General features: G+C 41.3%; 1 protein-coding gene across 1 annotated transcript; it reads right to left on the reverse strand.

Moving 5' to 3' along the window:
• Positions 1–350: 350 nt before the first annotated feature.
• stab2 (stabilin 2) lies at positions 351–27754 on the reverse strand. Its single transcript, XM_068733979.1, has 69 exons — positions 27679–27754; positions 26638–26762; positions 25874–25989; positions 24337–24422; positions 24139–24205; positions 23666–23761; positions 22700–22822; positions 22424–22620; positions 22054–22181; positions 21832–21965; positions 21089–21168; positions 20579–20728; positions 19984–20127; positions 19841–19903; positions 19268–19384; positions 19128–19181; positions 18962–19042; positions 18709–18861; positions 18407–18466; positions 18217–18318; positions 18052–18138; positions 17646–17757; positions 17376–17559; positions 17137–17230; positions 16853–17011; positions 16665–16760; positions 16495–16587; positions 16370–16417; positions 15307–15440; positions 15101–15203; positions 14593–14670; positions 14133–14222; positions 13936–14043; positions 12957–13088; positions 12753–12881; positions 12428–12490; positions 11813–11911; positions 11537–11732; positions 11353–11448; positions 11187–11244; positions 10746–10819; positions 10532–10657; positions 9956–10029; positions 9807–9878; positions 9070–9189; positions 8947–8991; positions 8759–8863; positions 8412–8567; positions 7940–8068; positions 7783–7842; positions 6690–6866; positions 5924–6013; positions 5682–5828; positions 5301–5360; positions 4928–5051; positions 4644–4793; positions 4463–4567; positions 4280–4387; positions 3814–4007; positions 3584–3725; positions 3298–3431; positions 2901–3063; positions 2670–2776; positions 2398–2517; positions 2169–2315; positions 1806–1916; positions 1569–1700; positions 1043–1153; positions 351–824 (listed from the first exon to the last, which is right to left on the reverse strand). The coding sequence occupies exons 1-69, from the start codon at positions 27721–27723 to the stop codon at positions 765–767; spliced, it is 7623 nt and encodes a 2540-aa protein (XP_068590080.1). The 5' UTR covers positions 27724–27754; the 3' UTR covers positions 351–764.
• Between the last annotated feature and the right edge of the window lie 127 nt (positions 27755–27881).

Here is a 27881-nt window from a genome sequence, read left to right on the forward strand (position 1 = left end):
ATGGAAGCTGTTTGAAGGACTTTTACTTAGTTACAGCTAACGATGGTCAGATTTAATGAACTCAGCCAAACCTGGCTTTGGATAATCGATTTGGACTAAATTCACTATTTTGTTTTATTTCTCTAAAAGTCTTAAACTTTAGAAATTATCAGCTAGAACATTTGGAAAAGTTCCTCTAGAAATCTAGCATGTGAAACGTTTCGTTGGTTCACGCTGCATGTTACTTATTGGTCTGACAACTAAACCAATCAACTTTTTTTTTTTTTTTTTTTCTCCCCCACCTACATCAGAGCTCCAGGAGTCGTGAACATGAAAGAACATTTTTTTAAAACTGATGCACAACGTTTCAACACTGTTTGCAATTTTAATCAACATTTATGATTTTTCACATAACTTGAAACAAGTTAAAAAATTGCAACTGTCCTGAGAACAAATCCTGTTGAAACTGAAGGAATCTTATTCATGTTCTGTTTGTAATCGGGATGAAATGACTCAAATTTTCCAGTTACACAGTTTGTAAAAATCTGCTGAAGTTGACGAGGAGCGCCTGAACACATCGTAAATCCTCCGTCGACAGCCTGAAAGACTGTTCAGTTCTCAGAAATACAAACCTTTTAGTGTCTCAGACCAGACAACTGATGCTGTCCTTTTTATCAGTGGAGAAAATAAAACTCGGGTCATAAGTCCATGATGAAGTCATGTCAGATGACTTTCTGTCCAGAGGTCTAAAACGGTTATGGGATTCCAGTCCAGCAGTGAGCAGCTCAGCTGTCCTGCAGCAGGTCGTACGGTCCTCCGTTCACCACCTCGTGTTTGTCTGCTGCCTGCAGGAAGACAGTATGACAGTTATTCTGCCATCTTGTATTTCAACTTGACTCTATTAATTTGTTCAGTCTAAAATTGTGAAGTTTTATGGTCTGACTTAAGAATTTAAAAGCTCCAAATGGTTGAAATCTGTATTTAGCTTAATTTTACATTCATTTCAGAAACTGAAAACCTAAATTATTGTATTAACTGATGTCATAATGAAACTATGACTCACTGAGACTTCAGATGTGTTGGACTCAGCAGGTTCTGGAGCTGCTTCATAAACCGGGTTACAGACGCTGCGACTGCAGTCTGGAGGAGGAGCTTCTTCCTCCTCTTCATCCTCCTGTCAGAGCCACCAGGGAAATGTCAGCACTAATGAATGTCTCATAATAACCATCAAAATGTATTGAAATGTTTCACTAATGCAATGACACATTTTAGTTTGGTACTCAATCATTAGCTAAAAAGGTTTTATTCCAGTAATAACACCAATACATGTTATAACAACATGTACTAATATTAGTCAATATGGTGTACTAATATTTTACTAGTACTAACAAAATGTTTTATGGGTTCTTCTAGTTGTTGCTACTTAACCTCAAATAAAAAGAGGTTATACTAATGCTAATAGATTTGTTACACTAATGCTAATACATGGTTATACTAATGCTAATAAATGTGTTATACTAATGCTAATACATGTGTTATAATAATGCTAATACATGTGTTGTACTGAAGGATGCTACAGATACTCTGACCTTGAAGTAGTGGAACTGGAAGGGATTCGTGTTGTGGGTGTAGAAGTGATATCCGACAAAGACGCCTCCCGCCATAAGAACAATAAGCAGCACCACTCCCACTCCCATCCCGGCCTTATGTGCCACGTGCATCTGCAGAACCAATCACAGATGAGGTCAGAAGTCAAATATGGGGAAAACTTAATTTTAATTTGGATTATTTTAGAAATGAGTAAATACTGCGTTGTTATGACTTGCCTCTTGGCGAAGAGGCGGGGCTTTCAGCGGCCCCTGGAGAACGTGAATGATGCCGTTTGAAGCCAGGATGTCCGAGTCGGTGACAAAGCGGTCGTTGATGAAACGGGACGACTGAGGAGATTAAAAAAAGATTTAAAATGAATGAAAACTAAATTCTCATGTGAATCTACATGTTTACAACCATTAGAAGGAACTGAACCCCAAGAACACACAGAGGTTGTGCTTTCTGTTTGTTTGAACTGCCTTAAATTAACATTTTCTCTCTGTAGTAGTGAGTGTGGAAGTACTGAAAGTGGATTGTTTTCATCAGATATGTCTAATTCCTGATTTAATGATAGTTCTGTGTTTAATGATAAATCTGACCAGAGCTGAGGGGCTGAGCAGATCAGCGACACCGAAGACGGTCAGACTGCCGACACGAGTTCTGATCCGGCTGCCGTTCTTCAGCTGGCTGAGAGGAAGAGCCCAACCCTCCGACAGGTGGAACTCAACGTCCCGCTGAGACAGAGTCTGCAAGGACACATGGACGGACAGGTGAGGACGCATTCACAGGTAGAAGTACCTGTTGAAAGACCTTTCCTGTGTGACTCGCCTGGTTGTCAGGCAGGCCATTGTTGTCTGGCACAAACAGTGTAGACTGGACCGTCAGGTTACCGAGACGCTTCACAAACTGCTTCCCCGACTCAGACGCCTGAGAGTAGTTCAGGATTTGCTGCAGAAGAAAATAAAAAGTAAAAGAAGATTAATATGGTGAAGGTTTCATGGCAACAACATGTGATGACAAAGGATTAAATGTCTTGTAGTATATCATAAAACATTTGCTTTGATTTACGTGATTCAGCAGAAAACAAACGTCAGACTCACTGTGAGGAAGTTGGAGAAGGTCGGTGTGGATTTGAGGACCTGCAGCAGGTTTCCTGTACAGCTGAAACCGTCTCCAACGTAGCCGGGCTTACACTCACACTTTACCTCTGAAACAAACCACAGAATTACTGAAATATGCTAATTATTGATGGTAGTCAATACATCAGAATCACACATCTGAACCAGCAAAAATAATTCTGGTTACGATGTCATTTCATCCTCCTCTCTCACCCTTCATCCGGTAGCAGAAGGCGTCCCAGCTCTCACTCTTTTTGCGTGTGCCGTAGTCCACGATGCCGATGTGTCCAAAACCACATTGGGGGTTGGAATATGTGGTGGGGTACGCCACCCGGGCCTGGTCTAACCAGCCGGCAGCACACATATTCAACCCACCCTACAACAGGACCAGCAGATAGCAGCTTTAAGTCAGAGACATACAGGACCAGCAGACATCAAGAATAGAATGTAAACTATCTAAAGGATCCGTCTGATGATCTACATTGATGTGTTTTAATGGAGCTCTATGGCTCAGAGCAAGAAGAGATATCAGGGATTGATACACACAGTAAATATGTGAGACAAGTTAGAGACAAACATGGATGTGTATGTCTGTGTTGTGTTCAATGACCTGCTGAGCGTAGGACAGCTGGTTGTACGTCGCCAGTTTCCCTCCCTCTGCAGCGCAGGTCTGTTGAGCTGCAGTGAAGTTCAGTTTGTACTGACCTTCACCTGAGCGGACGTGGAACACACCGAGCTTTGCGTCTACATACACACACACACACACACACACACACACATACATTTTCGTTATAAACCATTAATAAGAGCATTCTGTATGACTCTTATTTTGGAGGGAGACTTTCCTGTTTGTCAGCAGAGACACTAGTATACCTGAGACAGGTGACGTTTCCTACCTTCAAAGTGGAGGTCGGTGCATTTGGCGTCTCGGTGACATTGTCCATTGTCTTGGAGACAGCGGCTGATTGGCAGCTGTTTGGCGTGACAGGTGAGTCCGTCTCCGATGAAGTTGTCCTTACAGGTGCACTTCTTCTTCCCCTGTTCACACAAACAAACCAGCTGTTAGTCTGATGCCATGTGAAGGACATGGTGTCGTCCTCCATGATGTCCTCCATGTTGTCCTCACCGGAGCCGTCATGGTGCAGGTGGCGTGTTCGTGGCAGCCGCCGTTGTCCCCCGAGACACACGGGTCGACGGGCTGACAGGTGAACCCGTCTCCAGAGTGACCTTTAGGACAGGTGCAGCTCACCTGTTCTCCCTTCTGAGAACACCGGGCTCCTCTGGCACAACCACCGTTCCACGTCTGACACATGTCCATCGCTGCAGACACACAGGACGACAGTGAGAGAGAGAGATAGAGACAGAGACACAGGAGGGCAGAGACAGACAGACAGACAGGGGGACAAAGAGACAGGGAGACAGACAGTGAGACAGGGAAAGACAGTCAGAAAGTCAGAGAGAGAGAGACAGAGAGACAGAGAGACAGGTTGATCTGACACTCAAGGTGGATAAACGTTGATATTGTTCAGGTCCGTCAACATTAGTGAGTCTCTCTGTGCTTCCATCTTGTTTTGAGCTGGTGGTGTGTTTACCTGTACAGGTGAGTCCGTCTCCTTCATAAAATGGCCGACACACACAGTTGTTGTTCTGCTGACAGACGGCTTTTTCCGAACAGGGCGGAGAACACTCGGAGACTTCAGCTGGAGGAAAACACAGATGTGTGTGTGAGTGTACGGTCTCACTCTGAGGACACCAACAGGTAGTCCAGGACTCACCTTGGAGGGTCTCACAGCGCTCTCCGGTCCAGCCGGACTCACAGAAACATGATCCGGTACCTCTGGGCCCGTCGTCACATGACCCGTGTTCTGAACAGGTACAGGCTGAGAACCAGAAGGAAACAAAACCGTTACGCACCTGTAGACACCAAACAGGAAGCTTGTCTGACCCGCTGCTCACCTGTACAGGCATCTCCGTAGAAACCGTCACTGCACAGCTCACAGGCCACGCCCCTGAATCCTGGGTCACAGGTACAGGTGCCGTTACCAAGATGACCGTCGTCACATTTACCGCGGTTACCGCAGGGAAAGCCGACTCCACCGGGACAGACTGGACAGAGAGGACAGATCAATAACGAGTCGATCGGTGAGCTCATTAGCTATTCATGACATCACCGTGACATCAATTTTTAGTTTGTCTCTATGACTTGATTTATTATTACGTAACCAGCGGCGGCGTCTCACCGAGACAGTCTCGTCCGTGGTAACCATGACAACACTTTGGCTGCCAGAAGTTGACGGTACAGATGCTGCGACAGCCAGAGTTTTTGGTGACGAACATGGTGGGAAGGTCGCACTTCTGAACCTCCTGAAGAAGAAAAAACAAAGACAGGAATCACACTTTTGGACACATCCTGACACATTCGGACACATTTGGACACATTCTGACACATTTGGACACATTCAGACACATTCAAACACATTTGGACACATCCTGACACATTCAAACATATTTGGACAAATTTGGACACATTCAAACACATTCGGACATATTCAAACACATTCGGACACATTTGGACATGAACATGAACATGAACATGACGATGACGACGCAGACCTTCAGTTTGGATCCTCTGGGACAACGAGACGATGAGGAGGTGCAGAGTCCACAGCTCATCTACCGCAAAAGAAGAGGAAACCAACAGATCACAGTTAGAGAGACTCTGTGAACAAACACATTTCATCTTGTGTGGATGGAGAAGAACCCCTCTGCAAGAAAACTTAAAAAAGAGCATATCCCAAACATATTTCAGTGGAGTAAATCACAGCATGTTTCTCAGCTTTTTGCAGGATTCTCATCTTCACAAACACAATCAAACCTGAATATAGATAAACAAATTCATCGTCAGAAGAAGCAAATACCACCAACAGTTGCAACTCTAGTAAAACTGATGTTCGTCTAGTTGTCCAGTCTTTGCAGGTTTCAGCTGGTCTTTACCTGAAGGTCGAAGGTTGTTTGTTCATCACAGCGTCCTCCGAGGCTGGGCGGAGTCAGCAGGCAGTCGATCCCGTAGGCGAGCCCACCGCTAAAGACGAGGTGTCTCTGAACGATCCGACACTTTCCATCGTTTACAAAGATTTCTCCCTGTTCAACGGAGAAACAACCGGATTAATCAGTGACCACCTTATCATCTCCTCTTCTTCTTCTTCTTCTTCACTTTAATCTGTGTCTGTTCTTACAATGTGGTCCGTCCCTCCACAGCTAAACGAGAGCGGTGAACCCTGCAGAGTTCGAACCGAGTCCAGATGGATCAGAACTTCAGCATAAACCTGAGTGGAGACAGGAAGTAAGAAAAAGAAACTAAAAACAGAGAATCAGTTCAGAAGAAGAGTCCTGAGATGAAAAACTGTGACTCTGAAGATGAAAAGGTTGTAAAGAGTAAAGAGTTCCTTCTGGTGGCACAAAGTCAGATCACATTTTACCTCCATGTCTCCTGATAAGCCAACAAACAAGTGACTTTGACTTATCTGATCACAAACCTTTAATGTGAAAGGGTTGATTAGTCATGTGAAAACATCCTGAGTTTCTCAAGTTATTTAGTAACTCCTTTGTTTGGACAAACTCATTGGCCAAATGAATGAATGTAATATGTGAGATTTCATTATGCAGACGATACACAGGTTTACCTTTGTAAACATCCCACTGGTTTTAGTTTGCTGCTTTCACTAATGTCTTTGTCTAGCTGATACAATTATTTTATCATTATTTATGAAATAATTTTCTTCAAGACAAGACAGGTATTCTTCCTATTGGTCCCCCACATATTCATGAACACGGACTGTCAAGTCTGCTAAATAAAACCTGGAGCTAAAAACAAGAGATCTGAAATGGGATTTTAACTGGTTCAGTTTTGTTTTTATTAACTCAGGAACTGAACTGACCAGACTTGTGGTTACAGAACCAACAAGTCTTTTCTGGAACCATCTTCCTGAGGAGACTCATCACCTTCTGGGCCTGCAGGATGTGGTACTTCAGGTACTCCACCAGCTGTGGTCGGTTGTCTCGGTGAAACAGGAAGTCCCTCTGCTCCTGAGGCAGAGATGCCATGACGCCATCTGAGGGCAGGAAGACTGTCACTGGCTGGTGAATCCCATCATTCACCAGGTCCATCACACCTGTGTCCTGACAAACAAACATACGAGATCATCAATCAAGAATAAAAACATATGTCACTGTTTAACAAGACACATCTACCAATCACAACCATGAAGAAGACACATCTACCAATTAGAACCAAGAACAAGACACATCTACCAATTAGAACCATGAACAAGACACATCTACCAATCAGAACCATGAAGAAGACACATCTACCAATCACAACCATGAACAAGACACATCTACCAATCACAACCATGAACAAGACACATCTACCAATCAGAACCAAGAACACCGGGTGTTTTTTCCCTTCTGAAGGTCAAAGGATGAAGGTTTATATGTGAAGAGTTTCACAGTGAAACAATCTGTGAAAACGGTCCTGGCGGCCGATCGACCCGGTCACGGCTGTTTTCTGTCCTGGCCCCACAGTGGTGGAATGAACTTCCCACTGACGTCAGGACAGCGGAGTCGCTGCCCATCTTTCGGCGCAGGCTGAAAACCCACCTCTTCAGGAAGTGCTACCCCGAGCCTTCCACTTAGCACTTATTGTTTTCATACTAGCTTGTTGCACTTATTGTATTCGTATTACTTATAGCACCAACTGTTTTTCTTGTTTCTGCACTGTACTTTGGCTCTGAGTTATGCTCTGCTTCATGCTCTTAGATGCTTGTTTGGAAAAGGAAACGTACTTATGACTTCTGGTGACTAGTAGTTCTTTTGATTACCAATGTTGATGCACTTATTGTAAGTCGCTTTGGATAAAAGCGTCTGCTAAATGACTGTAATGTAATGTAATGTAATGTAAAACCAGACGTAGTGGATGAAAAGAGTCCACAGTTTAAAGTTCATGAACACATAAACATCTACAGGCTTCTTCGTCTTCACCAGCTTTACACATTTTGTTACTTCAGTGAAGAAGAACAACGTTTAACGTTCTTACCTCCAGCAGTCTGTAGAAGGTTTTATAACCGTGAGCTTCTGCTACGTCCGTCAGGTTCATCTGTCGACACACATTGAACCATTCAACGTCTCAATCATTATCAACTGACAGTCAGAGTAAAATAACAATGAAGATAAAGATGAAGAAGAGTTCTCACAGGAGCAGCTGGTGGTTTTCCTTTGTCCACTTTGGGAGGAAACAGAATCTGGTTGATCTCGTGGTAGATACCGTTGACGCTGACGCCGTCGCTGTACGTCACGTTCGCCTCGTTGACGAAGATGCTGCCCTGAAAATATCCAACACACGAAGATTCATTACCAACAAAAGACGAGACAATCAAACATTAAGTATCAGGTGATTATTTCATTGATTCTATTTAAGGGAATTTTAGTTATTAAAATAAAAAGAAACACAATTATATTTATCACTTAATAAGCACGATTTTAGAAATACTGAGTCCCACCTCCAGACTCCAAAACAAAACTCTCAGTTACTTTTCTTTACATCGATCAGATTAAAACTGCAGACCGGTGGTGGTTTGAGGCGGTCTGATACCTCTCCAACAAATGGCCTACTGGCTACAGCCCTGAGATGAACCCAGACTGTGGTTCTGCTCTCTGATTGGTCACCTGGATGGACCCGGTAGTCAGGATGAGTCCGGACAGAGACGTCAGGTTCCGGGGTCGGGCCAGGTCAGCAGGCAGCAGGGTGTGACACATGACGATGTGGCCGCGCAGGATGGCAGCGAACTCATCTTTACGCGAGTCCGACATCAACGACTTTACCTAAAATCAAAAGAGATATTAATAAATATAAGTCAGATATCTGATGCTGTTTTTTTTAGCTTTTAGCCACGTTAGCGGTGCGGCTCAACGGACGCTAATGTCTCAACGGACGCTAATGTCTCCAACTGTTGTTAGTTCATCCTGATTGGAACATGAACGTCTGAACAAAGACGTGAAGCTGAATTCGTCACCTTGCTGCCGCTGTTTCTCTCTGCGGCGAAGGCTTTGGCGAAGGCTCCGGCGTTTGGAGCGAAGACGGTGAACGGGCCTCGACCTTTCAGAGAAATCTCCACCATCTGAGAGCAGAGTTTTTATTTATTATTATTCATAAGTTCTTCTGATTTTTAGCTGCAGCAAGAGACAAAGTGATATCACTCACCATCAGCCCGAGATAGAAGTCTCTCAGCTTCCTGGTCAGGATCTCCTGCAGAGAGTCAGCAGAGAGTTCAAAGTACAGTATGTATAAATACATAGAAATATATTTATATATATATAAATATACCTTCCCCACGGTCCCTCTGCAGGTGACACCGTCTCCGATGAAGTTCCCGCTACACGTGCAGGTACGAACACCTGGACCCGACATGTTACACCTGGCGTACTGATGACAGCCTCCGTTTCTCTGCAAACATCAGACAGAAACTTATAAAAAGTACTAAAACTACTAAAGTACTGAGTAGAAATGTACTTTCTATTTGGATTATAAAATGTACTGTTGCGCTCCCTTAAAACCTTTCCGTTCCCTTGAAGTACTTTACTGTTCTCCACAGTATCTTTGTGTTTTCTGACAATACCTTAACATTTTGTAGTACTTTTGCTGCCTTAACATCATTGTACGCTTTCTTACAATATTTGTGTATTGCTTCTGAAAACTTCTGGATATTGTTGCAGTGCTTTTGTTCTCCTTGTAATACTTCAGATGACCTTGAAATGATTCATTCTCTTGCAGTACCTTTGTGTTTGTTTGCAGTATATTTGTGTTTTTTGCAGTACTTTTGTGTTATTTTGCAGTACTTTTGTGTTTCTTTACAGTACCTTTGTGTTTCTTTGCAGTACTTTCGTGTTTTTTGCAGTACCTTTGTGTTTCTTTGCAGTCTTTGTGTTTCTTTGCAGTACCTTTGTGTTTCTTTGCAGTCTTTGTGTTTCTTTGCAGTACTTTTGTCTTTTGACGTACTTTTGTGTTTTTTGCAGTATTTGTGTGTTCCCTCTCACACACAGTCGGAGTCAAAACAAACTCACCTTTTGACACAAGTTGATCATCTTACAGATTTGTCCGTCTCCAGCGTAACCTTCACTGCAGGAACAGGAAGTCTAAAGAAAATGAACGTGATAATAAACTTGATGGCAGTAAACGTCTCACTATCAGAAAGAGTAGAATGAGATTTTACTTTGTTTGGTCCGACGTGAACACACTCTGCGTTACCGTGACAACCGCCGTTTCCCTCCAGACAGGGATTGATTTCTGTAAGAGAAGCAGAGAAATCCTACAGCCCTCAAACACATCACACAGATTCATGTAGTTTTATTTTGACTTTTGGAAACGCGAAAGAAAATAAAAAGAAAGTTTGCTTTAGTTTTTGCTACTTATGCATTTGATTAAGTGTTGATTTTTGGATTTATAGATTCAAATTTAAATGAATTCAAATTTATATTAAATATTTTTCAATTCAAAAAGTTTTTTTATATAAAATTTCTAACATTTTGAACTCTTTAACCCTAATTTAACAAACACATTTTTTTAGAATAACAACTAAAACTAGACAAGCAGGTAAACCAAAGTCCCCTAATCCATAAAGCCTAATCCTTATTCCCTAACCTCTATCTCCTAACCCCTCGTCCTTAATCCCTAAACCTTAATCCCTATCTCCTAACCCCTAAAACCCTAAACCCCTGAACCGCTAACCCTAACCGGTTTGAACAGAAGAGTTTATAATTCTTTCATTTTAAAATGACGACGACCTTACCGACACACACGAGTCCGTCGCCGTGGTAACCGACGTTACAGACACAATCTCGTCTGCCGGGTCGAGTTCTCTTACAGACGGCAGAGAAGCTGCAACCGCCGTTATCCACCAGGCACAGGTCTGTAGCTGAGGACGACGACGACGACGACATCATCATCATCATCAACATCAACATCAACATCAACATCACCATCACCTTCGTCTTCGTCGTTACCTTGACAAAACGTCCCGTTTCCTTCAAACCCAGCAGCACAGAGACACTGAGTGACGGATGATCTGATCACACAACTAAGAGACGAGATGAAACAGGAAGAAGAATCTTTTCACTAACAGGAAGTCACAACCGTTATATAAGTACAAGAAGAAGAAGAGCAACTTAACAACTTCCTACTACAACTCCTGAGTTAGATTTGGGAACTTTTAAAAAAGCTTTTAGTCACTCATTGTTAGTAGAAACAATTCTTTCTTTGTTCGGAGTCCGTTCTACACATCATGAACAAGTTTATTTCAGATTGTAGAACCACGTGTTGATACTCACCAAAGACTGAATGTCAGTACTTAAGTATAAATACTGTTTAATACTCAAAACTTCCTGCTTTCACTTTCCTCGCTGTCATTGCTTCCACAAACAAACACAGAGTTTTGTGTTACTTACTTTGCACTAGTGTCACATTTCACTGATCCACACAGCTCATCAGCTTTGGATTCAATCTCTGCAACGACACAAACACACAACCAGTCCAGTCACAATATCATCACTTCTAATGTAAATAATAATAATAATAATAATAATAGTAATGATAATTATAATAGTAACATACTTTCGTCACATAGGACTCCTCTCCAACCAACGTCACACCTGCACGTCCCGTCTCCTTTAAGTCCTTCGTTACAGCGTCCGTTCTTACAGCCGCACTCTGCAGAGAAAAGAAAGAGATCTTTATGTACTGTGATGATATATATCTATCTATATATATATATAGATAGATATATAATGATATCTACCCTGATCACAGTGGACTCCGTATTTCCCGCTCTGGCAGGTCTCACAGGCAGTCCCGTTGAAACCTCTTTCACACCGACAGACTCCGGTCCCGTTGGTCCCGTCTGAACACGCTCCGTTACCAAAGCAGGGCCGACTCTTCGGCCCGGGACACGGCTCACAGTGCTCCCCGAAGAAGCCTCCACAGCACCTCCGCACCTGGAGACAGAGGACACCTGTTCATTGTCTTATTGTCTCTTTGTGCTTTGCTTTCCAGTCTGACAGCAGGACGGACGTACAATGTTCTTCTGGAGGCACGAGGCTTTGCAGCCAATAGTCAGCAGATGTTCTCCGTCAAACATCCGAGTGAACATACACTTCTTCTTCCTCGTGGATTTCTGCAGAGAACAAGAACATCATCAGAAGTTTAGTGTCGCATGCACCTAGTTTGGGTTTGATTTGTGTTTTATCTGTTTCTTAAAATGCTGAATTATTGTACAGTTATACATAGTATTCATCTCTAAAGAGATTAAAACATTAAACATATTATATTTTAGATATTTTAGAGAAAACAACCACGTCTTTTATCTTTGGGTTGATTACTTGAATGTCACTTAAATATAAAATCAAGTCATCTGCAAAGAAACTGAGTTTTTTATTTTTCTTTGCTTCTGTCCGAGCAAAAGATTTAAATGCTGATGTAACTAACAAATGATAATGATAATAATAGTAATAATAAAAATGATTCCTCCTGTTATGTAGGAAGTTTGAGGTCTTTTTCTACTGCTGAAACTTTTATGATTTACTTTTTACAATAGTTTGTGGGACTGTTCTGTTTTTACAGTCCAATACATGATAAATTATTAATGTTATATTATGATATATATGACTATCAGTTGGATTAAACATCTTACGTCTGGGACGGTGTTATTCGGGCAGATTCTGCTTTGTGGGAACAAACAGTCCAGACAGCTTCCCTTTGAGAATAAAGAGTTGTCATTCATCAGTTTGAGTCAAATACTGTTAATTTATCTAAATATCAACTTCACAACTGATACTGTATGTGTGACTTTATTATGGTATATAAACGTGTACTAATACTGTAGTATGTGGTGTATAAACATGTATCTTTACCATGACTTTGTGGTACGTGGCCCTAATACTGCAGTATGTGATGTTTAAACGTCTATCTTGTGGTACTGATACTGCAGTATGTGATGTACAAACATGTATTTGTACCAAGACTTTGTGGTACGTGGCGTCGTCACAGCGGTTCCTGTTGATCTGGAGAACAGCTGACAGACCGTGAATAACTCCTTTTCCACTCAGAATGTTGGAGGAGTTTATCTGAGCCTCGTTCACAAACAGCTGGAGGAGACACAGACGGTTTATATTATAACCTTCAGATAATAATGTTATTGTTAATTATTGATTATTATTAACCTTTCCGTCTCGGGGGAAGATGCCGAGCTGGAAGGAGAAGCCGAGCAGCGTCTGTTTGAATCCTCCGGGCTGAAGGTCGGTCTTCAGCAGACGCTCTGAAACCACCACGTGGTACCGAGTTGTGTTCACATCCTGTTTACGGCGACAAAATAAAAGCACAGAGATTTTTTCACTGAAACAAAAACATGTCTATGTCTTAAACATACATATATATTTTGATTTATTTTAGTTTGCTTTGTTTGTACAGTGTTAAAATAATCCTGGGAAGTTAAACACAAACATCAATAATTGTTTATATTGATGTTCAAACTGTACTTTTGGGTAGAATGTCTGCAAATATGCATATTATAGAATAGACAAAAATTCTATGGAAGTGATATGTTGTATACTAAATATATAAATGTAAATAAATCCATGACTAAATAAAGCACCCTCTTTTCTGTTTTCATAATAGTTAATTTATTATGACCTGCTTTAACATAATCAAACCATTTAATTTATCTTATTTTTTTGCCTTTATTTTTTGATCTTATGGATCTACACATGATGAAAATATATATTTTTTTATACGTTTCAGCATTACTTAAATATAACATTATATCATCTGCAAATAAAGTCATCATTTTTTCCACTCCCTTCTTCTTTATGTCCAATTAAAGGAGCCAAAGGTTCAATCGCTGATGCAAATAACAAAGATGATGCGTGACAGCCTTTCCTAGGGCCTCTTATTGATTATATATTAGTATGTTACACAATGAATGAGTTGGCGTTGTGAAACAATCAACAGACTAAATTACCGATATGACAACGTTGACCATTCTGTTTGTTTCTCTTGGATCTTCAAGCTCTTAAAAATCTATTTAAATTGGATAACACAAACTATTCTATTTCCTCCCTTGGAGAGGAAACATGGCGTTGTCTCTTCCTTTAGAACCTTTTGTCCAGTTTACAATAAAGACACAAATTGTACTTCCTGTACCAGAGACGTCGCAGACATTTTCTGGAGGTAATCGATGACGGCGGCGTCTGTCGGAGCGAAGACGGTGAACTTGTCCACCTGCTCGATCTCGTTCGTCAGGTTGTATTCCTGAACAAGACGAGCAAAACTGTAAACAAAGTTCACTGATATGAGTACCAGAGTTTTAAAGTATGAGAAATGTGTTCGAGAGTTCGTACGATGAGATACGATCGGAACAAAGAGAACTCCGCTCTCAGAGAGAGAGTCGCCAGCAGACCTTCACTCAGCTTCTTCTCAGGAACCAAAACCTGCAGACAGAAAGAAAAAGGTCAACGTTAGCATCGTTAGCATCGTTAGCATCGTTAAAGGGTCTTCTTCAACCTGAACCCTGTTTTACTATGTTGTTGTGTCTGAATGACTAAAGGGGTAAAGTGATAAAGTAATGAGTCAGAGTGAGATTTCAGAACGAGACTTCATTACATACAATAACAACCAGACGGGATCAAGCGAAAGGAAAGAAAAAGTTTGATTTCTCTGTGGGGTTTTTTCCCATAATGTTGTCAGACAGATGTTAGCGGCTGACATCTGCAGCGTTCTCCCTGAATACCTCAGCAGTTTAAAAACCCTGTTGTCCTATTCAGAAAAACGAGAAAGACACTAGAATAGTTATCTTTGTACCTTATCAATGAGGTGGATCAGTCCGTTGGTAGCAGCTACGTTGGACGTGGTGATGGTCGCGCCGCCGACAGATGTGAGCTGATGGAACAAACACTCTGAATCACATCTGAACATCATTGGTAGAAAGTTTCTGAAACAAACTAAAACCTTGAAAGGATTTCCAGCTACGTCACTAAGAATCTCATATCGTGGAATTTTCTTTTTCCTTAAATAAAACAGACTCAGTCTGCGAAGCTTAGAGGATGTTTGCTAACTGTTTTATGTGTTACACATGTAAACTAAATAAACTGTATGAAATATGGACGTTGCCTCGTGGGTGAAGAGGCGGCTTAACTATTTAACATAGAGGTCTATGGGAAATGGACATTTGAGAAACTGCAGTTTTTGGTTTAATTTCGGAGCATTGGAAGTTGCCACTTGGTATGAAAGTTAAAATGAGCCCCTTGATCTAGTTTTGTGGACAGATATTATAGAAAATGATGGTGACCCAGCCCCTCTGTGGACTCACCTCATTGGTTGTTGAAACAGGAAGTGATGTCTTGAGAAGGGAGGTCAGGGAGGAAGTGCTGCTCAGACTGGATAAGGGATAGTATCCTGGGATCATGTGATTTCTGTGATAAAGGACGGATGGTTGTTACGGTTCAGTGCTAAAATAAAAAAAAAGACAACATGAGCTGGATTTAAATCAAGTTTCTGGTCACGCTGAGCTGTAACCTGATGAGACTCAGCAGGTTTCCCTTTGTGGTCCAGAAGGTTTTGTCCTCTGAAGACATTTTGGAGACGGCAACAGAAGACGGGACCAGGAGGGTGACGTTCTGATCCGACAGAGACCAGGACAGACTGGAGTCCTGGGACACAAAGACAGAGGTATATTGTATAAAAGACTTGCAAAGGTTAAAAATGTGATGCTTGTTCTGAAGATAAAATCAGGTCTTTGTGAACCATAATGAACATTTGCAATATAGATACAAAAAAACAGCGATATGTGCCCTTCAGGGTTCACGGATCATAAAGGAGGATCATAAAATGACATTTAGTGCCTTTGAAACTAAAAGAAGGACTTTAAAATGAATTCTCAGAGATACAGGGAGCCGTGCAGGTCGAGTTTTATGATCTCTCATTTTAGATTTTGTTAAAACCCTGGCAGCAGCATTCTGGATGCTCTGTAGTTTTCTATATAATAGTATATAGAACATTACAGTAGTGAAGAAGACTAGAAACAAAAACAGGATGAAGCTTCTCTGCATCCTGCTGGATTGGGAGAAGTCTCACCTTCCCTATTGAACAAATGACAAATAAAAGGCAGTTTTGGTTCATAAAGTAAACTGAGCTTTAAAATTGAGGTCAAAATCTAAAATGACACCAACGTTTCTGACTTGGAGTTTAGAAACAGGATCCATTGGGCCGACTAGGACGATCTCAGTCTTTAGTTTTAGGAAGTTCTTGTTTACTCATTGATGGCCGACACAGTCAGTTAGATTGGACAGAGTATAACATACAGCTGTGTGTCGTCAGCATAGAGCTGTGGAAATTCATGGTATTCTGACGGATTAAGGGTCCAAGTTGCATCATGTGGATGGAGAACATTACGGGTCCTACGACGCCGCCCTGGGTCACACCATCATCAATGTGTTTGATGTGTGTTCTCTGATTTCCTTCCGGTAGAATGTGACTGAAACCAGCTCAGAGTTTCCTGTTTACACGTCGTAATCGTGTAATTATTTAGTTGATGAATGCTGGTCTGACCAAGGATACATATGTTTTATGTGACACTCACAGTCGTCCATGTGTAGAACTCGGAGGCGTCTGGCAGAGACATCAGCACCTGAACGCATCACAAAAAAGTCAGGTTTGTTGGTGAAGATGTAGAAGATATATTTAACATTTGAAAATGACCCTCACCTGTGCGACGTCACCATAACACGCGCGTCCGTCTCCAACGTATCCATCGTCACAAACACACGTCCACTGAGAGGAGAGCAGACGGCAGCTGGCCTGAACACAAAACATTTTGTTAGACCTGGTTCATCGTCCTTCTGTCTGCTTTAAGTTTGATCTCCTCCGGGACTTACTAAGTAGTGACAGCCTCCCTTTTCAGTGACACACTGATTCACGGCTTCACAGTCTCGCCCGTTTCCTTTGTAGCCGGCTTTACATGTGCAGTCACTCTGTTGGTTTAAGAAGCAGAACTGTATGTAACACGACTGAGACAGGTCTCTAAGATGAAATCAGTCCTTTTAAAAAGGTGTGATGGTGTCACCTGTCCAGGTCCGACGTAGATGCAGGTGGCGTTGGAGTGGCAGCCTCCTCCGTCCGGACCGTCACAGTTGTTGATTGACTGACACTCGTCTCCGTCCTCCCTCCATCCGGTCAGACACTGACAGATACGAGTACCTGGTCCTGTCTTTATGCATTTAGCCTGCAGGGGGCAGCACAGTGACGTCATCAGGTATTAACAATGTGTTTCTCCTTAAGTCAAACACATCTTTATTTTCTTCCTCTATACATATATTTAAGATTTTTAGAGTGTAATAACTGACTTACGTTCAAACTGCAGCCGCCTCTGAGAGGAGGAGCACAGGGGTCTGACTCCACACAGGTGATACCATCACCTTGGTAACCAGGTTTACACTCACAGCTGAAATCACACACAGCAGGTACAGTGAACCACGTCGGCTCAGTTTATTTCATCTGTTCTCAGGTAACAGGTGAACCTCAACAGCATCACGGCACAAACTGCTAAAAGGCTTCATTATAAGTATGATGGATGCAGGTAAACTCACCTGGTGGTTCCCAGCGGGTTGAAGTTGCATTCTGCGTGGGCGTGACAGAACTGAGCCTGAACGCCACACGCCATCGTCATGCGATCGCAGAACCGATCGGTGAAACCCTTCAGACAGGAGTCCAGTTTACAGCGACCGTCTGAGTCTGGGCGGTTGTCACACTGTCCGTGGATACAGGGACAGGCTGAGGACAGACAGGTGAGGTTTAACATCATCATGACATCACACCTACCTGTATGAGGTCATGAGAAAAAGGTGATTCAGACTTACTTTTGTCACAGTTTGGTCCATATTTGTTGGAGGAGGAGCAATACTGACAGCGAGAACCTCTGTAGTTCGAATCGCAGATACATGATCCATTTCCTCCGATGCCCTCAAAACACTACAACAGGAAAACACTTCCATTACCATCAGTCTTCTCCAAAAACTACAACAGAAAAACACTTCCATTACCATCAGACTCCTCCAAAAACTACAACAAGAAAACACTTCCATTACCATCAGTCTCCTCCAAAAACTACAAAGGAAGACAAATTAAGACCCTTTTAAAGGCTTTCATGTTATTTGGCAACTTTTAAGAAGTTTTAAGGATAAAACAAACACCTGGATCTGTAATTAATTTATATTTATCAGGAAATGTTGATGTTAAAACAGTGTGTTGAGTGTTGGATCTGACCTGACCGTGTCCGGAGCACGGGGTCTGGTATCCACCTGGACAGGGACTACAGTCCGGACCATAGAAACCTTTACAACACGCCGGAGTCTGAACGACAAAACAGAAACATTAAAAAATTGAACTGATACTTTTTGTAATCTGATTTATGTCGGTGTGTTCGTTTACCGTGACGGTTGCATTGCAGAGAGGTGAGCAACCCGTTGCCAGGATGGTGAGAGCCGGTTTGCCGATGGACAGAGTGTAGACGCATCCGAAGGTGGAGGAGCCCTGATCAATAAAGAGCTTCTGATCATAGAGCAAGAGATATAAGGACAATATACAACCTGGAGAAAATAAGCAGAGTGAGACGTCTTACCGTGTTGACTCCGGTCGAGCACTGGTACTGTTTGACTTTAGAACAGCCCGAACATTTACCCTGAAAAATAAAAGAGACACTTTACAGAAAAGTGACTTTAAAAAAAAGTCAGACTTGGTGCTAAATAATAAAGAAATACACATAGAGTACACATAGAATACACATGAAGTACCCATAAGTCGTCAGGTGAACAGGGACTAAAATGTATTTTTTCCAGTCCCACTGGAAGGCTAAAACTGAGACTAGGATCCAGAATAATAAAACTCTCGTCATAACAAACATGGCCGCCGGTCATCGCTCACCTTAACGATCTTGGTCTCGGTGACGTCACACCTGTGGGGCAGCACAGGTTCGATGGAGGGCGGAGTCAGAACTCCATCCAGCACATACAGGCGACCGTTTTTCGCCTCCACCGCCGCCTCCGACACCGTCGCTCCGTTCACCAAAATCTGACCCTGATGATCGATCCGTTGATATCGATTGAATTCCTTATTATATTATTATATAACAGACGGAAACACCGAATCATTTGTGATCGTTAAAATCCAAACTTACATTTTCTGTCACGTTAATCGTCAGAACCTGATTGGCCATTGTCTGGAGTCTGGGGCCGGACACAATGTTGAAGACGTCCAGCTTCAGTAGACAACAAATCATCATCGTCATCATCAGAGGATCTGATCTGTTTAAAAGGTATTCGGTGATTTAAAGCGGTACTCACCGCGGCCGACGCAACTATGTGGTTCCTCAGAAGCTCCACCAGTTTGTTGTGACCCTAAAAAAATGAGATTTGAGATGCTGACAAACAGCTGATTGACGGTTGATGTTGTTTGTTTGTTTGCGTGTGTTTGTGAGTCTGACTTCGGCGCTGCTCAGGTAGGACAGGTGACCTTCGGTCATCGCATCAAAGGCCGAAGTGCTGGGAGCAAAGACGGTGATGGGACCAGGACGGTCCAGGACGGAGTCCAGATCAGCGTTCTGCACACAAACAAAACCTAAACGTTAACAAATTAAACATTAATATGATGTTTTTATCAAGTTTTCCTAAAAATTAATATTCATTATTACAGAACTTTATGCTCAATAAACTTCCTGTTCTGATCCTGATCCTGATCCTGATCCTGATCCTGAACCTGATTGTGATCCTGATCCTGATCCTGATCCTGAACCTGATCCTGATCCTGATCCAGCAATATCCAAAGCCGGACTGATAATCTGCACATTTTCAGTCCAGAATTACTCGTAGAACCACAACAGTCAATGTCTGTCTTTCAAACATGAGAGGATTATCCTCTGGAAAAGCTGAAATTTGATGGACCTGAAGGGTTTGTCCACTGGAGAGCAGCAATGTGATCTGGCCAACTGATTTCTACTTCTCTGCCAGTCTGTGCAGGATTCAGTATCAGTACAGAAGAAGAAGTGAAATCTACGAACCTCTAACAAAGACTTGAACTTGTCAAACTTTCCGTAGTCAGAAACGATCCTCATCAGATTCTCCTGAGGAAACAAACGAGATTTCAACAATCAACGAATGAGTGAATCAACGAAACGTAAAGTTTGTCAGTTCACTGCTTCACCTGTGAGTCGCTCGCCACTGTGGGAGAAACGCTGTCCATCAGCTTGTTGATGATGTGGATCATCCCGTTGGACGCGACCACGTCCGACTGGAGGATCGCGCCTTTCTTCCTGCTGCCGTGGATACGGATCGTAGTCCGAGAGTCCTGCAGGAGGTCACAGAGACCTTCTGGTAGTCACAACCCAACAAGCTCACGGCTTCAAATCAAACAGTCTGTGTGAAATGTGGAACTGGTTGCAACCACAGGTTTTACAAAGTTATTCAAAGCTTCATGTGTTAAAACTGCATTCTCTCTAGTGTCCAGCAGGGGGCGACTCCTCTGGTTGTATAGAAGTCTAGTCTAAAATGACTCTACTTCTCTCTTGATTTATTCCCTCAGTAAACATTGTAAACATGAGTTTATGGTCTCAATCTCTAGTTTACAGTCTTCTTCAATACAGCATGATGTTCATTTAGTACATTATGGAACATTTAGAGTCAAACAAACCATAAAGCAGGGGATGCTTTAGGGGCGGGGCTACCTGATTGACAGGTCTCTCTCCTATTATTATGATTATTATTATTATTATTATCAGAACACTTGTGATGGATCTCACCCCCTCTGAAGAGTCGGTCTCAGCTGATTTTCCAGTCAAAGTGAAGAAGACGTTTGTTTTCTTCAGAGTGTCAAAGGGCATCACCCCGGCAACCAGGTGAAGCTTACACAGGTATTCAGCTTTGGAAGAGTCTGATGTCAGAGTCCTCATCTGAGAGACAGACAGAAAGAGGGAGAGACAGAGAGAGAGAGAGAGAGAGAGAGAGAGAGAGAGAGAGAGAGAGCGAGAGAGACAGAGAGAGACAGAGAGATAGAGAGAGACAGACAGAGAGACAGAGAGACAGAAAGACAGAGAGACAGAAAGACAGAGAGAGAGACAGACAGAGAGACAGAGAGACAGAAAGACAGACAGACAGACAGATGGACAAGTTAACCTCTCACAGAGAAGACGTGTTTGTCTCTGAAATGAACTTCAAACTAAAATCTTGTCTGAGTCAACAGGAAGTAAAAGTTTCAAAATAAGACTCAGGGTCTTTAAATTGACTCTGACTGAAGACAAATGTAATCTTACTGGAATTCCCCTGAAGCCTTTATTGATCGGGACAAACAGAGTGAAAGGACCCAAATTCTGCAGCGGCCACGAAAGAGAACCTGAAAACCAACAAATAATTTTAGCAAACTTAATAAACATAAACGTTTTGTTATAGATATTATCAATTGTGATTTTCTGAACGACAATATTCAATAACAATATAAAATATATCTGTTATATTTTACTGTGATCAACTTCAGAAACATTTTTTAAATTCTCAGTGAATGTTAAATAAACTGTGGTTAAGATTAGGCAACTAAAACTGTTGAATATTTACACTGTAATGCTAACTTAGCTTAGCATAAAGACTGGAAAAAAGGGGGTTAACAGCTCGCCAAAGTTCAGAAACAGGAGTCACAGTTTTAAACACATAGTTAACGTTGTTAAGTGATACAAAGCTACACCTGAAGGGTTTATCCTCTAGAGAGCATCAATGTGATAAACCTGAGGGGTTTAATCCTCTGGTGAGCAGCAATGCTCTTAGTTTGAGTTAACGTAACAATGTTTGTTACGTTAACTCTTTATATTTGACGTCACCTGACTTCCTGCTTTGTTCCCGTCATAATGACGCCGGCCACTAGAGGCCGACGTTTAATACATAAAAAATGTAGACGTATAAATGTTCTTAAAAAAATTAGCTGGAAACTAACTAAGTTAGAACGAGAGTGTCAGATTAATTTAAGAGTAATAACTTTTTAACTTAAAGTAAATCATCTTCACACCTATCAGAGCGACGGCGTTGCTCAGCTGACCGCTCCACTGTCCCCCCGGCTCGGTGTTCATGTCGTTCAGACGTTGCATGATGTTCCCGTAACAAACTTTACCATTACCAAGGTAACCCTGGAGACAGGTGCATCTGATGGGACAACGATGGTGCATAGTCATAAAACTACATCTGTACACTCACAGTAGAAACAACAGGAGAATAAAGAAAAGTCACCGACTCGACTCTTTCTGGTCCGACGGTGGTGCAGTTGGCGTCCTTGTGACAGGAATCTGGTCTGCAGGAGTTCTTTAAGGTGCAGCCGCCGTCCAGCTGGTGTTCGAACCCAGGAAGACACTCGCAGTGAGACTAAACCACAGAGAACACAGACGGTAGGTTTCCTCGGAACATTCAGGACTACTGCCCCATACAGGCTGCAGGGTTCATTACAGAATCAACAAGAACAAGATCAATTATCAAAATGATACTCATCTAAACACCAATCTGGATCTGGATCCTGGTCTTGTTTCTAATACAGATTATGTTCCTGATCCTGATCCTGATCTTGTTTCTAATCCTGATCCTGACCCCCTAACCTGATCCATCCTTACCTTCCCCGGTCCGTCGTAGACGCAGCGTATGGACTCGGCGGAGCAGCCTCCCTGTCTGGTCTGACACGGATCGATGGCCATGCAGACTCGCCCGTCCCCCGTGTAGCCCTCCTTACAGGCACAGAGGTGCTGGTCTGGACCGGTGTGAACACAGGAGGCCTCGGCATGACAGACTCGCTGGAGACAAGGGTTTATGGCTGAGGAGACAGACATCACAACACCTCTTTAAATGTTGTCTATAGGACCTGAGTTATTATAGTTTATGTGTAAACTTACATAAACACTGAGCTCCTGATTTCTGGTAACCAGGTAGACAATGACACACCAGCTTTCCTGTTAGAGCTTCTTCCATACACCGAGAGTTACTCTGGCAGCCGAGAGACGTACACTCAGGGAGCTCTGCAACACAACACAGGTGAGAACAGGTAACAGGTGTGAACAGGACCAATAACAGTACAGGTAACAGGTGAAAACAGGACCAATAACAGTACAGGTAACAGGTGAGAACAGGACCAATAACAGTACAGGTAACAGGTGTGAACAGGACCAATAACAGTACAGGTAACAGATGTGAACAGGACCAATAACAGTACAGGTAACAGGTGAAAACAGGACCAATAACAGTACAGGTAACAGATGACAACAGGACCAATAACAGTACAGGTAACAGATGACAACAGGACCAATAACAGTACAGGTAACAGGTGTGAACAGGACCAATAACAGTACAGGTAACAGGTGAAAACAGGACCAATAACAGTACAGGTAACAGGTGAGAACAGGACCAATAACAGTACAGGTAACAGGTGTGAACAGGACCAATAACAGTACAGGTAACAGGTGAAAACAGGACCAATAACAGTACAGGTAACAGGTGAGAACAGGACCAATAACAGTACAGGTAACAGGTGAGAACAGGACCAATAACAGTACAGGTAACAGGTGTGAACAGGACCAATAACAGTACAGGTAACAGGTGAAAACAGGACCAATAACAGTACAGGTAACAGGTGACAACAGGACCAATAACAGTACAGGTAACAGGTGAGAACAGGACCAATAACAGTACAGGTAACAGATGACAACAGGACCAATAACAGTACAGGTAACAGATGACAACAGGACCAATAACAGTACAGGTAACAGGTGAGAACAGGACCAATAACAGTACAGGTAACAGGTGAGAACAGGACCAATAACAGTACAGGTAACAGGTAACTTTTCTAATGTTCATAGACTAACCTTGATCACAGTTTGGACCTTTATATCCGGAGAAACAGGTGCATCTTCCATCGCCTTTTAAACCAGAGTCACACAGACCATGGACACATGAACACACTGTAGAGACAGAAAACACAGAAGAAGAACACATGAACACACTGTAGAGACAGAAAACACAGAAGAAGAACACATGAACACACTGTAGAGACAGAAAACACAGAAGAAGAACACATGAACACACTGTAGAGACAGAAAACACAGAAGAAGAACACATGAACACACTGTAGAGATAGAAAACACAGAAGAAGAACACATGATCACATGGTAGAGACAGAAAACACAGAAGAAGAACACATGATCACACTGTAGAGATACAAAACACAGAAGAAGAACACATGATCACACTGTAGAGATACAAAACACAGAAGAAGAACACATGATCACACTGTAGAGATACAAAACACAGAAGAAGAACACGTGTCATTTAAAGCTACCTGAGCTGCAGGTGGGACCATATCGAGCAGGTGCGCAGTCCTCACAAGCAGTTCCTGCAAATCCCACCTGAGTTGATGACACACACACACACACACACACACACACACACACACACACACATTACTATAAATAATATTCTTGTGTTATTAAATAAGTAATAATAATAATCATATTAAATAGTAATATTCTTGGTTTACCTGACAGCTGCAGGTCCCGTTCCCCCCCACTCCATCAGAACAGATCCCTCGGTTCCTGCAGGGTCTGTCGGCTTGATCCGGACACTCTGAGAACAGGAAACAGTCAGCAGACAAACGTTGTTTTGATGTTTTCTGAGAGGAAACAGATCTTCCCTCCATCCATCCCTCCACTTCCTGCTCTCCAGTCTTTATCTTCTGTCCCTCTCTTATCTCCACAAGTCATCACTTCTTCAAGCAGATCTGTTTCCTTCTTTTCAACAAACCAGTCATTTAAAACTCGTATCATGAGGACACATCAGAGCTCACTTTGGTCAAAGGTTGGTTACGATAGTCTAGCTGATATGTTTTAGCTCACTTTCCTCACATTTGAGACGCTCATGTTAAACAACGTGTTATATGTAATTGTTAATAATATGTTTGTATGTAAAACAAAAAAAGTTAAATCAAATCGAAACATGAATGTTAAAAAATCCAAATGCAAATGTTAAATCCAAACATTGCATCTAAATATTACGTGTAAATGTTGAATCCAACTCTAAATGTTAGATATAACTCTGAATGTTAAATATAACTCTGAATATTAACTATAATTATGAAATGTTAAGTCTAAATTTAAATGTTGAATCTAAACATTGCATATAGATCCAAACGTTGAATCTAAATATTACGTGTAAATGTTAAATCTAAATCTAAATGTTAAATATAGCTATGAAATGTTAAATGTAAATGTATATGTTAAATCTAAATCTAAATCTAAACGTTAAATTTAACTCTAAATGTTAAATGTAAGCGTACATGTTAAATGTAAATGTTAAATATAACTCTGAATGTTAAATATAACAATTCCAAATTATTCCTTTTTTTTTTACACATAAACACAAAGTTAACAAGTAGCTTACATATAACATGTAATTTTACATTCATTTCTGTTTTAAATGTGAAGACAGTGAACTAAATATTCAAAACTATCAGCTGGAATCTTGTAACTAAATATTAATTTAGATTTGGATCCCTGTAGCTTTTGAACAGAGGCTGCTGGTTTGAATCCCAGGACACATGTAGACATGTATGTTTGTGAGTTAAACATGAAGTCTGTCCAGCTCCATGAGTCAGCACATTTCTGTCCTGCTGACTGTCAGGAGGAAGGAAGTCCTGGTTCCTGCAGGACCGTGTGCATCCTGCAGGACTGAGCCCTGATCATGTGACAGGAGTCACCTGGAGGCCTCGTCTTCAGTGGACATGTCCTCTCCAGAGGGAAAGACATGTCCAAGTACTGAAGACATCTAAGAACTAACAGCGTTTCTTTTTATTCATATTCAGTTACTGATATCAGATATGATGGAATGCTGCTCCTCCATGAGCCAATACAATATATTATAATTATTATTATAATATTGTTATTATTAATGTTATTATTATTATTCATTTTCAATGAATGAATCAAAATCAAATCCAACTACTCTCCACATCTCCATGAGGTGTACTGATCACATTCCTGCTCCCTAGAGGATGAACCCCAATGTATTTCTGAACTCACCGATACAGTCCGGACCCCAGAAGCCTGGACAGCAGCTGCTCACCTCCACCTCCCTGTAGCACTCGAAGGAGCAGCCGCTGATGTGCAGCTTCAGACTCGAAGTCCGGATGAAGTAACTGAACCGAGACAGAACTCTTATTATTTGTTATATATATATTCATACTATCCACAGTAGAAATAAATCAATGAGCTCAAAGTCTGGATGGATTAATGAAGACATGATGAAATACAAAAAAACATGATCTGAATCTGAATCTTATTAATGTATAATATGTGAATGTACATATGTTTGTACACATTATATTATATATATATATATATATATCATGTATATACTATGCAGTGTTCATGTTTGTACCTTTGTATGGTTTATTTGAATGCTGAATAAACTCTTGTTCTGACTGGTAAAGAACTGGTAAAGAACTGGAAAAGAACTGGTAAAGAACTGGTGAAGAACTAGTAAATACCTGATAAAGAACTGGTGAAAAACTGGTAAAGAACTAGTAAATACCTGGTAAAGAACTGGTAAAGACCTGGTAAAGAACTGGTAAAGACCTGGTAAAGAACTAGTAAAAACCTGGTAAAGAACTAATAAAGACCTGGTAAAGACCTGGTAAAGAAGTAGTAAATACCTGGTAAAGAACTGGTAAAGAACAGTTAAAGAACATATGTTTGTACACATTATATTACATTTTATATTTATAGTGTGTATTTATACTGTACAGTATTTGAATGTGTACTTGTTGAATACTGAGGTGACCTACTTGCAGTCCCGTGCGATGGATCTGGGGGTCTGCAGGTATCCGGACAAACAGGGCATCAACATGCTGATGGTGCACGAGTGACACGCCGTCCGAGTCCTCAACACCGAGGAGTTGGAGCAGAAGTTCTGTGAAGAACAAACAACGAGCAGCTCGTTTACTGTCATTGGAAGAACAAATGCCGACCAATCAGATGGATTGTTTATATAAAAGCACATTTTCTTGTTTACTTAAACTGAAAACAATAATTTATTAAAATCAAAAGCTTCCGTTAACGACTCGAGAGCTCAGTTTTTATTTCTCTGATTTCAATCATTAAGTTTGATCTCAACTTCTCATATGTGATGAACTTTGTAACCAGAAATATAATTGAACATACAAATATTAGAAACATTACAAACAATAGAAACAATAGAAATATTACAAACAATAGAAATATTAGAAACAGAAACATTTGAAACATTAGAAACAATAGAAACAGAAACATTAGAAACAGTAGAAACATTAGAAACAATAGAAATATTAGTAACAGTAGAAACAGAAACATTAGAAACAGAAACATTAGAAACAATAGATACAGAAACATTAGAAACAATAGATACAGAAACATTAGAAACAGAAACATTAGAAACAGTAGAAACAAAAACATTAGAAACAATAGAAATAATAGAAACATTAGAAACAATGGAAACAGAAACATTAGAAACAATAGAAACAGAAACATTAGAAACAGAAACATGAGAAACATTAGAAACAGAAACATTAGAAACAATAGAAACAGTAACATTAGAAACATTAGTAACATTAGAAACATTAGAAACAGAAACATTAGAAACAATAGAAACAATAGAAACAGTAACATTAGAAACATTAGAAACATTAGAAAGCGAAACATTAGAAATAACAGAAACAGTAGAGTCTGTTATCAGCTCCATCTGGTCCACTGAGAAACACTCACTCTGGTAAAGATGTGTTTTAATAAAAGAGTGAAACATCTTAATAATAAAATAATAAAATGAGTAAATAATGAATGAATGAATCTACCTGTTGTGATGCAGCTGAGGTCATCTTCATCATCTTCATCATCATCAGAGAGACAAACAGCAGCTTTAAACTCTGACTCGACTCCATGACTTCTGATCTGTGATCAGTTTCTGAGGGAGTCTCCTCCTTTTCACCATCCAGTCCTCCTCCTCCTTCTCCTCCTCCTCCTCCTCCACACACACACACACACACACACACACACA

The sequence above is a fragment of the Cebidichthys violaceus genome, unplaced genomic scaffold (assembly GCF_023349555.1).
Source record: "Cebidichthys violaceus isolate CVI_PGR_0920_01 unplaced genomic scaffold, fCebVio1.0.p SCAF_60, whole genome shotgun sequence".
Classification (NCBI taxonomy): domain Eukaryota; kingdom Metazoa; phylum Chordata; class Actinopteri; order Perciformes; family Stichaeidae; genus Cebidichthys; species Cebidichthys violaceus.